The sequence below is a fragment of the Zeus faber genome (genome assembly GCF_960531495.2).
Source record: "Zeus faber genome assembly, chromosome: 13".
Lineage (NCBI taxonomy): Eukaryota > Metazoa > Chordata > Actinopteri > Zeiformes > Zeidae > Zeus > Zeus faber.
In genome coordinates this window covers 20,420,589-20,432,674 of record NC_137198.1, presented here as the reverse complement: position 1 = coordinate 20,432,674, position 12,086 = coordinate 20,420,589, and the positions used below count along the sequence as shown (strand labels likewise).

Below are 12,086 nucleotides of genomic sequence, written 5' to 3'. Positions count from 1 at the left end.
TTGTACAGTATATGTCCAGCTCATCGTCCTTTGGCCCGCTGTGTTTTCCTTTCTGCTCGTAGCGTCTAAGCTGCACTTTCTCACTCTGTCAGCGTGGCCAGGTCAGCCACGGTTCAAACCACTCAGTAAGTGTTTCTTAATCCTGTTATTTTATTAGGAAACTCAGAGACTGGAGGTCTCGTGCGAGTCGCCGTGCTGCAGGGTTTTTGAGGGTTTGCCTCTTTTGTTTTTCTGCCTAGTGGCGGCATTTTTGAAATGGATATGAATGGCCGGTCCCAGTTTAAATGGACATTGTTTTACATCCCCCACTCCCACTCGACTGGCCACAACACTTGAATTACGGTGCATGCTCCTGTGTCATTTGTGAGTCCTTGTCAGCGCTGTCTGTAATAGTGTCACATTATGGCCCTTCTTTTTCGGACAAAGTATCAGCCATATGTAAATCGTAATGGCTACTTGTGAGGTACAGAGCCATTAGACAAAGGAGTCGCAGGTTGATTGAGGCATAAATTTAGATTTATTGACCAAAAAACATATAATCAATCTAGGATGGGTTGCAAAACAAGTGCAGGGGGAAACCCTCACAAATTAAACAAAATTAGGCCTAAGAACTTAAACAGGGGTTAACATAAAGACAACTAGACACACCAAACGGACCTGACCAAATGAAACAGGAGGGAACGTATATCGGCCAAACCAAAAAGACACAAGAGGGGTGAAAGAAATATCGGAAACAAAAATGATTTAACTCTAAATGTTATCAAACAAGGGACTAAATAACACAAGTGGACATGTGTGAATACATGCAAAATAAATACAAAACATTCATCCATAAAAAAATTGATTATTGTTAAAGGAAATACAAAATAAACCATCAGGTTGAACTGGATGGACTCCTCCACAGCTTGCTAAGCCCTTCAGCTGTGCAGTTCTTGTCCTTTCCAGCGGGGGCGACAAACTTAAATCCCAGCGATTAAAATATGTATGTTATATGAAACAGAACCTCTCTGTCATAATTACGTATGTGTATTAGCGTATGTCCATTATGAATGCAGTGTGTAAAAAGATCAATTTTAACAAACAGGGACTTATGTGTGGGAGTGTCCATCACACTACTGCAGAGTCTGATGTATGTACTGTAGTATTGCTGTTAAGGGAAATCTGAATGAAAATATTGTATTATTGTTTGTGAAAGTGATACATAAGTGTCATTAATGTTGTGTTCGAATGAAACATAGAGCCTTCATGTGAATGAACAGCATGCTACAGAAGCCTATTCATCTGTAATTTGTTTTGTGTGAAAGATGACTGTGGCAGTTTCGCCACCACACGCCACCCAAGTGCCGTTTTCAGGGCCCTCCGGCACAGAGACATAGACGACGGGGGGTTGTTAACACCAGTTTATTGTGGAGACAAGGCTAGGCGGAACTAGCCAGGATCAGATGAAACATGTCATGACAAGGCTCCAATCCTGAATGCGCGTGTGGATGGGGTTTTAAACCTGCCGCTCATTGGCCCAACAAGCGTCAGGTGTGACTGCTCAAGCCATCCCATCCACCACAGTGACCATAGTGATGAATTGTAGCTGCTAGCATAATGCTAATGAGTAGAGTATGCTACACTTGTGTAAAAGCACAGGGATCAAAGTCCCTCTTTTCACCCAACTCCACTCAGGCCTATAGCTTTTTCACTTCACGTTTTGAAATAGACTCGTTCTCTTTATGTGAAACTCTCAAGGCCCCCATACGCCTCCACCCAACCCGGTGCTTCTCGGCGGCATGTTATTTTTTGCACGTGTTGAAAGAGCAAGACGTCTCTGCGTTTCGGTTCATTTGCATTCTGGAGATTAAAGATGAGCAACGGGATCCAAGAAAACGAAAAGAGCAGACGCGAATCGCTTACCGGAAGCCCCTCTCATGTTTCCTCCTGGAGCACGAGCGGAGTTCTTTATGTCTGTTCATTAATCCAGCCAAGCCACACCTCCCCAGCGAGCTCCATTACAAGCCCAGTTCCAGTCCGAGTAGAAGCTTAAGACACGGAAGACATAATCAGTGTGTCCGATGGCTTTGAACTTTGAATGGCATCAGTGACTTTCTTGACCTTGGTCTGACGGTCTCTATGCCATTTATTAACTGTTTAATGTACAGCACAACAGCTCATTGGAAAATTGCCCCCCTAAATCCATTCAACCAGGATATTTTTCGTGCTCAATTTCTCAAATTCATTAATCGCCGATTGTTAGGAGGCAATTCATGAGCAGTTATGTACCCATTTGGTTCCAGTGGGTAAGTGCTTGATAAAGAAAAGGCATTTAACCCAGCCTAACCTAGCCTAACCTTTCTCATTTATGTATCTTTGGCTTTCCTCCTCCCTCTCTCTCTGGCTCTCTCCCCCTCTCTCTCTCTCCCTCCCTCTCTCCCTCCTAGATGAGTTGAAGAAGCAGCTGGAGAGGCGAAGGCTGCAGAGAGCGGTTCACGGTGGGTCCGAGCACAGGACGGATCGATTCCTCCCGGGCGAAAACCCTCCGCCAACGAAGCACGCAGGCCCTGTCTGTCCGTCCGTACCGGTCGTTTTAGTGTGATTGGACCAAAAACTGTTCCCAGGCCTACAAATTTTAGCCTTTTTATCGTTGTGAATAATGTCGCCTTCCCACTCAGTGAGGTCGAATGAACATCAACGGCGTCACTTACGCGTGAACAAAAATGGCACAATAGACGGTTTGACTCTAAGTTTGGGTTTTATACTACAATTGAAGGTCGTTGGAAACGCTTGTTAGTGTGAGGTCCAGGACTCCATGTGCAGCGGTGCCCACTTCAAAAGACTTCACTACAGGCCTCAGTGTGTCTCAATAACAGAGTGACCGAAGATCGGGTAGCACGTCTCTCTCCTTACGACTTCCCTCCTTTTGCTGCCTTTTTTCGACTGGTTTGATCAGCGACGTACAGGCTTTTTGATGAGGAAATCTGGTTCGAAGTACACAAACATCCAGTCCCATCCAGTGGAGACGCCGCAGGCCTGTCTTGTTATTTGGAGTCCCGCATCAGAGAACACTTCACAACAGCCTGGCTTCCATTATCCGCGGCTGGTATTAAAATAGTTGGGAAATGCACGAACACGAACTCAACACGCGGCCGTACACACCAGCGGTTCTTCGTTCTGGGAGATTTTTCGGAGTGCATCTGTGTCGCCTGCCAACCAGCAACATATCTTTCAGTGGATGTAGATTCATTGTGTATTACAAGCCTCTAGCGGGTTTTCTTTTTGCACTTTTGCCATAGGTGTCATAGGGGATTACACTGAGGTCGAGGAGATGGACCCCGTTGAAGAAAGCCTGCGCAAACAGATCGAGGAATTGAAAAACAAGTAAGTGTATCCATGGGAAAGGGATGGGGTGGGTATCTGCTTCCACAAACAACTAATTTCACAAAAGTTTTTTCCCGAGAGCCGTTCCGAGCCACGCCGTTTGGACAGAGCAGATGCTTGGGTGCGAGATGAACAACGAACTTGACAATGGTTACTTTTCCTGCCAGTTACAAAAGCGCCTTCGGCCGCCTCAAGGCCCTGAAGACGGAGATCGAGCACCTGCAGCTGTTGCTGGAGAAGGCCAAGGTCAAGCTGCAGAAGGACTTCCAGGAATGGTGGCGCCGTGAGTCTTCAGGCCCGCAGGTGAAAGACCTGAGCATGGTCCGCATAATGCGACCAGAGTGTCTGCGGGTTCTTAAAAAGTCTTTGAATGTCTAAAATTGAGTTAGGGTTAGGGTTACGTCAAATATTACACCTTTAAAGACATGCATCAGTGTCAACATTTCTGATGCTCTAAAACGCTGAGTCTACCACTGAACTTAATTGCTGTACTTCCCTTCATATTTAACTGCTACGCTTACCTGTTGTAGAAGATACATACAGTATACTTATTGGCCATACATACCATATACTTACTTACTTTTTACCTTTATACATGTATTAATTGTCTCACATTTATTTGACATTTGTCTCAAAAAGGTCTTAAAAAGTTCAATTTGACTCTTTTAAATGCAGACACTGTTAACAACAACACTTGTTGAGGTCAGGCTTCTAAAGCTCTTGGCTGACATAATGCGACGGACCCAGGAAATCATGTCAGAGACCTACAGATGATCTCAGCTGAGCATTTCCCCCTCATTTAGGGTCGTGTTTTTGCATGTTGTTTACACATTTTCCGGAATATGAGCCTATATGGACTGAAATGATTGCTCAACGCTCCAGTTGATGCACAGTCCATGTGTCTTGCTCCGACTCTTGAGACTTTTATGGGACCTGAGTGACCCTCACGGCCTCTTGTTTAACATCTTGCAGAATGGGTCCTGGCGGGAGGTGGGGGGCCGGGCATGTAGGAGGCTAAATACACAGAAACACATTTTGCGGAAATCCATCGGATCCAAACAAGGGCCAGGAGAGCAGCTCAGAGCTAAGGCAACAACAACAGCATCAGCACATTGTCTCAACAGAGCTCATAATAAGGACAACATGTCCATCTGACCGACTGTTTTTCCCCCCTGACACGGTGGGGAATAACAAATGAGTCACTTTTCCATTTCGGTCTTAAATAGCATTTGCAGCATTTATATTGTGTAAGTGTTTTAACACCTAGCAGGAAGCGTGTGGACAAATGCAACATTATATTTATTAGATATTTATTTTTTTGTCCAATGCCTTGAGGGTCTGTCGAGTCAAAGGCCTCCAAAGTCATGAAGGAGACTGACTAACAACAAAATATGCACACACATACAAATACACACACAATAGGGATGTTGCAATTAATGGGTTTGCCTATTAAACATGCTTCAGTTTCCAAACCATTAAAACATTTAGAAGCTGGGTTCGACATAGATCCCACGAAGACTGGTCTCATGACTCGAAGATGACTCACATTGTTTTTGAGTGTGTACGTGTGTGCCTAGCCGTCGATTGGCTATTGCCTTTATGTCAGCTAAGTTTAGCGTTGGACCAGAACTTGCTCAAATCACCCTGAATTAGTTCATCAAAACAGCGTAGCAGTCCTTTTGCCTTCATTTTCACTCTTTGTTGATGTCTCTTTGGGAGACGCCATTACTAGAGATGACGGTTTTTCCTCTCGTTGGTGCTCATCACCAGTCCCTCACTGGCATTGAAGTAAATCCACTCCTAACCACTGATGTGTCCTAGTCAGATTAATAGTATTATTTTAGAGGACCAAAAGAGTGTTGATGGAACCAAAAGAATGCCGATAATAAGTACTGTAAAACTTTCTGTGTAAAATGTTGGATTATTTTTTTTACATTATGAGTTTGGCATTTTTAAATGGCCCAATTATAGTTGTAAAACCGTTAAACCGTGATATTTGCTCACACATGCACATGCACGCTGCTTACAACCCCAGTCGGTTGCGGTGCACCCTTTAGAGAAGGTGCCTTGCTGCAACATTTGACCAGCAGGCTTCAAGGCCTGCTTTGATGTTCTGAGTGGAGGAATCGGTCCCACAATCAGACCGACAGAGAGACCGCCATGGTGTGTGCAGTCCTGTTTCCTTTCCTGAGCCAGAGGAATCAGGCCCCTTTTCAAGTTTGCATACATCCCATGGTTTTGGTTTTGACCATTTGTTGCCCCGTTGCTGGGAAACAGCACACGTGTACGAGATTAAACATCCAGTCAGAGGTATGAAAAGAGCGTGGCCAGGCATTTCAAAATACCCAACGACTTCTATTACTGCTGGCCATAACTGTGGGTTTTTCCCAAACTTATTTTACGGTAATTTAACTGTCAGCAGAACCAGTACCCTGGCTGGGGGGGTTCCAGATAGGAAAGCCTAGACGGGCCAGTCATGGTCTCCTCACGTCCATTCTTCACCAGGTATTGGATTCGGAAGATGCGACCAGGCGGCGAACCCAACGGAGGGGTCCGAACCTACAGCCTTCAGTGCCCAGCATCTTAGATTCATAGTAAGACCCTCCTTTAAATCCATCCCTCTCTTTTGTGATTCAGCCATCCACCCATCCATCCATTGAAGCCCTAGATCAATGCAGTAGACTGGATCCAAGTAGACGCTACCATTCCATGTTTTCACAATTTTTTCATGTCTATGATAACTGTTTAGTTTTTGTCCAAGAAAACCCTTTCAGTCCTTGCAATTCCATCCATCAACCCTAATCACATTGCAGTCATTGCTTATCATCGTTTGATCAGGGTTTTATGAAAGTCTCTGGGAGGAATAACATCCTGGACCGATAAGGCTTCCGAGCACAGGCTCCCAGAGCCAGTCGAAAGCTGTGATCAACTGCTTTAAATGCTACTTCGGGGATTTGGTTTGTACCACATATTGGACAATTAGTCCTGACAGGGCTTGGCACCAGGCTTCCTGTGTCCGCCTGGACCTAAACACACGGCAACAATAATGCTGATTTAGCGTGACACCGACTGGACTTCAAAGGGACACAGACGATATATAGTAATACTCCTATCAAGACAACGACTGTCGCTGCTTCTCAGACAAAGGGAAACAAGTGTTGGAGCATAGGTTTCCCAATGTGTTAGCGTCTCCTAGTGGTCTCAAATAACAATGATAATATAAATGAATGTACCTGTAGAGCAGTGTTTTTCAAACTTTTCTTCTGGGGACCCACTTTTTAAATATGACAATCGTGACTCAATTGACAATAGGCATTATCTTTGAATGGAGTAAAGCAATGTGTGAGTAAATTGATATTTCTGAAGCCATTTCTGTTTTAAACCCAAAATATATTGTGATATTGTGGCTTGAACAGGTCAACCAACCATTTCTTTAGACATTCTAAGAAATGTTCGATAAGAAATGGTTTTACTGTGGATAGAAATATAATTTTTAAAGACTACGAAAAAAAACTTCCCACAATTTGCTTTGGCGACCCAATTAAAATGTTTTGCGACCCATTTGTGGGGCCCCAAACACAAACACTGCTGTAGGTAGTATAAAGTTACGGGACTTCCATTTGTGCTGTTCTAGCATGTGATACACACACTAGGTCTACCAATCAGTCTAATGCATTTTAATGTCTCTGCATCATCCCTTGTTAAAAATCCATATTTCCTTGTTGTGAAGTGCACGTAGTCTGAGCTGCAGTGTGAGTGACTTCCCACCAAGTGACCCCCTTCATGAGTTTCCAGCTCCCTCTGCAACAGACCTCAGGTCAGCCAGCTCCACTCAATCCATCCATGGTTAAAGTTACGATTGATATTGGTGATGCTTTGAAGCTGAATTTTCTTTTCACGAATTGCGGATTTCCAGGAGTTTTGCCAGAAAGAGCCCGCCCCCCTGGACGAACCCCGCCGCCCCACGGCCCAGCATAGAGGACGCCGGGGAGGGCGCCTTCACACCTTCATCGCAACTAAGGTAGAGGAGGAAGAGGGAGAGATTGGCCTAACCGTGTGTTTTTAATTTGTGAGCAGGAGTCAGAATCAGAATCGGCTTATTCTGTCACGTTGACATATAGATAATTAGTATAAAATATAAGCTGAACACTCTGAAAAGAAATTGCCAAATATACAAAAAACGCTATATATATACACACAGTATATATATATATACAAACATAGCCAAATGCACAAAACATGTCTGAATAAAAAAAAATATATATATACTGTACATAAAATAAATATAAAATTCTAAATATACATGATTAGCAAAATCTCTATATATTTTTTTTTAAGTCTATACAAAAAGAGACAAATAAAAAAAAAATGAAACAGATACAAATACACAGAATATTCAAAGTGTGATTGTATTTTTTTTGCACGGGTTAGATTCATTTGAAAGCCAGTGGCTGGGACTAAGTATGGTTTATAGTATGGCTGTCAGTATAAAATGATATACAGTGTATACAGTATTTAATAATTATTATTATTATTACACAGCTCTGTGTAATACTCGATTCTGATCGGTTCATAGCAGTGATCAGCACTAGGTTATTTCTGAATAATAATCGCTGATCTGTTTATAAAGACCACGGGCAACAACTCCTCCACCTGGATCCGTCCTTCTTTTCATGCAGCATACATGCTAATGCTAACACAAGCTAGTGGCACCATTTTGTGACGCTACATAAAAACTACATTGGAAGACTTTACGTAGTAATAAACTCTAAATAAGCAGTGAAGAGCGAGCAGTAAATGGGTTCTTCATGTGTAGGATGTTTTTTGTAGGATGACTAGTTCACTACGTAGTTGGAGTTGCAGCTTTGCGGTCACTGAGCACGCTGTCATGCTACACATACTAGTTATAAAACAAGACATACTAGTTATAAAACTAGGCATACGAGCTATAAAACTAGGCAAACTAGTTAGAAACTAAGCATACTGGCTATAAAACTAGGCATACTAGTTATAAAACTAGGCATACTAGTTATAAAACTAGGCATACTAGTTATAAAACTAGGCATACTTGTTATAAAACTAGGTATACTAGTTATAAAACTAGGCATACTTGTTATAAAACTAGGCATACTAGTTATAAAACTAGGCATACTTGTTATAAATCTAGGCATACTACTTATAAAACTAGGCATACTAGTTATAAAACTAGGTATACTAGTTATAAAACTAGGCATACTAGTTATAAAACTAGGCATACTTGTTATAAAACTAGGCATACTAGTTATAAAACTAGGCATACTAGTTATAAAACTAGGCATACTAGTTATAAAACTAGGCATACTTGTTATAAAACTAGGCATACTAGTTATAAAACTAGGCATACTTGTTATAAAACTAGGCATACTAGTTATAAAACTAGGCATACTAGTTATAAACTAAACATACTGGCTATAAAACTAGGCATACTAGTTATAAAACAAGACATACTAGTTATAAAACTAGGCATACTTGTTATAAAACTAGGCATACTAGTTATAAAACTAGGCATACTTGTTATAAAACTAGGCATACTAGTTATAAAACTAGGCATACTTGTTATAAATCTAGGCATACTTGTTATAAAACTAGGCATACTAGTTATAAAACTAGGCATACTAGTTATAAAACTAGGCATACTAGTTATAAACTAAACATACTGGCTATAAAACTAGGCATACTAGTTATAAAACAAGACATACTAGTTATAAAACTAGGCATACTTGTTATATAACTAGGCATACTAGTTATAAAACTAGGCATACTTGTTATAAAACTAGGTATACTAGTTATAAAACTAGGCATACTTGTTATAAAACTAGGCATACTTGTTATAAAACTAGGCATACTTGTTATAAATCTAGGCATACTACTTATAAAACTAGGCATACTAGTTATAAAACTAGGTATACTAGTTATAAAACTAGGCATACTAGTTATAAAACTAGGCATACTTGTTATAAAACTAGGCATACTAGTTATAAAACTAGGCATACTAGTTATAAAACTAGGCATACTTGTTATAAAACTAGGCATACTAGTTATAAAACTAGGCATACTAGTTATAAACTAAACATACTGGCTATAAAACTAGGCATACTAGTTATAAAACAAGACATACTAGTTATAAAACAAGACATACTAGTTATAAAACTAGGCATACTTGTTATAAAACTAGGCATACTTGTTATAAATCTAGGCATACTTGTTATAAATCTAGGCATACTTGTTATAAAACTAGGCATACTTGTTATAAAACTAGGCATACTTGTTATAAAACTAGGCATACTACTTATAAAACTAGGCATACTTGTTATAAAACTAGGCATACTAGTTATAAACTAAACATACTTGTTATAAAACTAGGCATACTAGTTATAAAACTAGGCATACTAGTTATAAAACTAGGCATACTTGTTATAAAACTAGGTATACTAGTTATAAAACTAGGCATACTTGTTATAAAACTAGGCATACTAGTTATAAAACTAGGCATACTTGTTATAAATCTAGGCATACTACTTATAAAACTAGGCATACTAGTTATAAAACTAGGTATACTAGTTATAAAACTAGGCATACTAGTTATAAAACTAGGCATACTTGTTATAAAACTAGGCATACTAGTTATAAAACTAGGCATACTTGTTATAAAACTAGGCATACTAGTTATAAAACTAGGCATACTAGTTATAAAACTAGGCATACTTGTTATAAAACTAGGCATACTAGTTATAAAACTAGGCATACTTGTTATAAAACTAGGCATACTAGTTATAAAACTAGGCATACTATTTATAAAACTAGGCATACTAGTTATAAACTAAACATACTGGCTATAAAACTAGGCATACTAGTTATAAAACAAGACATACTAGTTATAAAACTTGGCATACTTGTTATAAAACTAGGCATACTAGTTATAAAACTAGGCATACTAGTTATAAAACTAGGCATACTTGTTATAAATCTAGGCATACTTGTTATAAAACTAGGCATACTAGTTATAAAACTAGGCATACTAGTTATAAAACTAGGCATTCTAGTTATAAACTAAACATACTGGCTATAAAACTAGGCATACTAGTTATAAAACAAGACATACTAGTTATAAAACTAGGCATACTTGTTATAAAACTAGGCATACTAGTTATAAAACTAGGCATACTTGTTATAAAACTAGGTATACTAGTTATAAAACTAGGCATACTTGTTATAAAACTAGGCATACTTGTTATAAAACTAGGCATACTTGTTATAAATCTAGGCATACTACTTATAAAACTAGGCATACTAGTTATAAAACTAGGTATACTAGTTATAAAACTAGGCATACTAGTTATAAAACTAGGCATACTTGTTATAAAACTAGGCATACTAGTTATAAAACTAGGCATACTTGTTATAAAACTAGGCATACTAGTTATAAAACTAGGCATACTAGTTATAAACTAAACATACTGGCTATAAAACTAGGCATACTAGTTATAAAACAAGACATACTAGTTATAAAACAAGACATACTAGTTATAAAACTAGGCATACTTGTTATAAAACTAGGCATACTTGTTATAAATCTAGGCATACTTGTTATAAATCTAGGCATACTTGTTATAAAACTAGGCATACTTGTTATAAAACTAGGCATACTTGTTATAAAACTAGGCATACTAGTTATAAAACTAGGCATACTTGTTATAAAACTAGGCATACTAGTTATAAAACTAGGCATACTAGTTATAAACTAAACATACTGGCTATAAAACTAGGCATACTAGTTATAAAACAAGACATACTAGTTATAAAACAAGACATACTAGTTATAAAACTAGGCATACTTGTTATAAAACTAGGCATACTTGTTATAAATCTAGGCATACTTGTTATAAATCTAGGCATACTTGTTATAAAACTAGGCATACTTGTTATAAAACTAGGCATACTACTTATAAAACTAGGCATACTTGTTATAAAACTAGGCATACTAGTTATAAACTAAACATACTTGTTATAAAACTAGGCATACTAGTTATAAAACTAGGCATACTTGTTATAAAACTAGGCATACTAGTTATAAAACTAGGCATACTAGTTATAAACTAAACATACTAGTTATAAAACTAGGCATACTAGTTATAAAACTAGGCATACTTGTTTATATATTTTATTCGTTTTTAGGCTAACTAGTATATTCATTTAGTTTGTTTATGCCTAAAAACATGCTAACTAGCAAACTAGCTGCACACTTATGAAAGCGTGCAGCCATTTACTTGCAGTAGTACCATGTGACAGTCGAGTCTGGGACGTTTCAGGACCTTGTCCGTGGCAGAGATCTCGTCCTTGCCCTCGATCCCGCTGACCGGGGACCAGCAGACGGACGCAGACATCCTGGCCTTCGTCAGGGCACGGCAGAAGCTCGACTACGCCTCCAACGCCTACTTCCACTAGCCCACCCTGGCACGTTAGATATGTACAGATGTTATTTTACTTTTTATTTCATCTAATGTCATTTTCCTTCTTTTCTCCAGAAGTATATTCTTTCAAATTTGACACAATATGTTATTATCCTCATTTCTGTAAATACAAAGTAGGTGCCTTGTATGTATTTATTTAATTTTATGTAATTTTATATTACTTTATTCTATGGGAATGAATATACTTTGTGTGTACACAATTTGCAACTTTTT

General features: G+C 39.0%; 1 protein-coding gene across 1 annotated transcript in view; it reads left to right on the top strand.

The window, feature by feature from the left end:
• The window catches only part of kif6 (kinesin family member 6), a gene marked incomplete at both ends in the record, with an annotated part of 71,538 nt that extends 59,691 nt beyond the window's left edge, over positions 1-11,847 (top strand). The window contains 7 exons of the mRNA XM_080012060.1: positions 2,427-2,477; positions 3,279-3,363; positions 3,531-3,666; positions 5,869-5,957; positions 7,094-7,180; positions 7,280-7,384; positions 11,712-11,847. Coding sequence (XP_079868186.1) covers positions 2,427-2,477; positions 3,279-3,363; positions 3,531-3,666; positions 5,869-5,957; positions 7,094-7,180; positions 7,280-7,384; positions 11,712-11,847 — 689 coding nt within the window. The remainder of the gene's footprint in view (positions 1-2,426; positions 2,478-3,278; positions 3,364-3,530; positions 3,667-5,868; positions 5,958-7,093; positions 7,181-7,279; positions 7,385-11,711) is intronic.
• Positions 11,848-12,086: the final 239 nt, after the last annotated feature.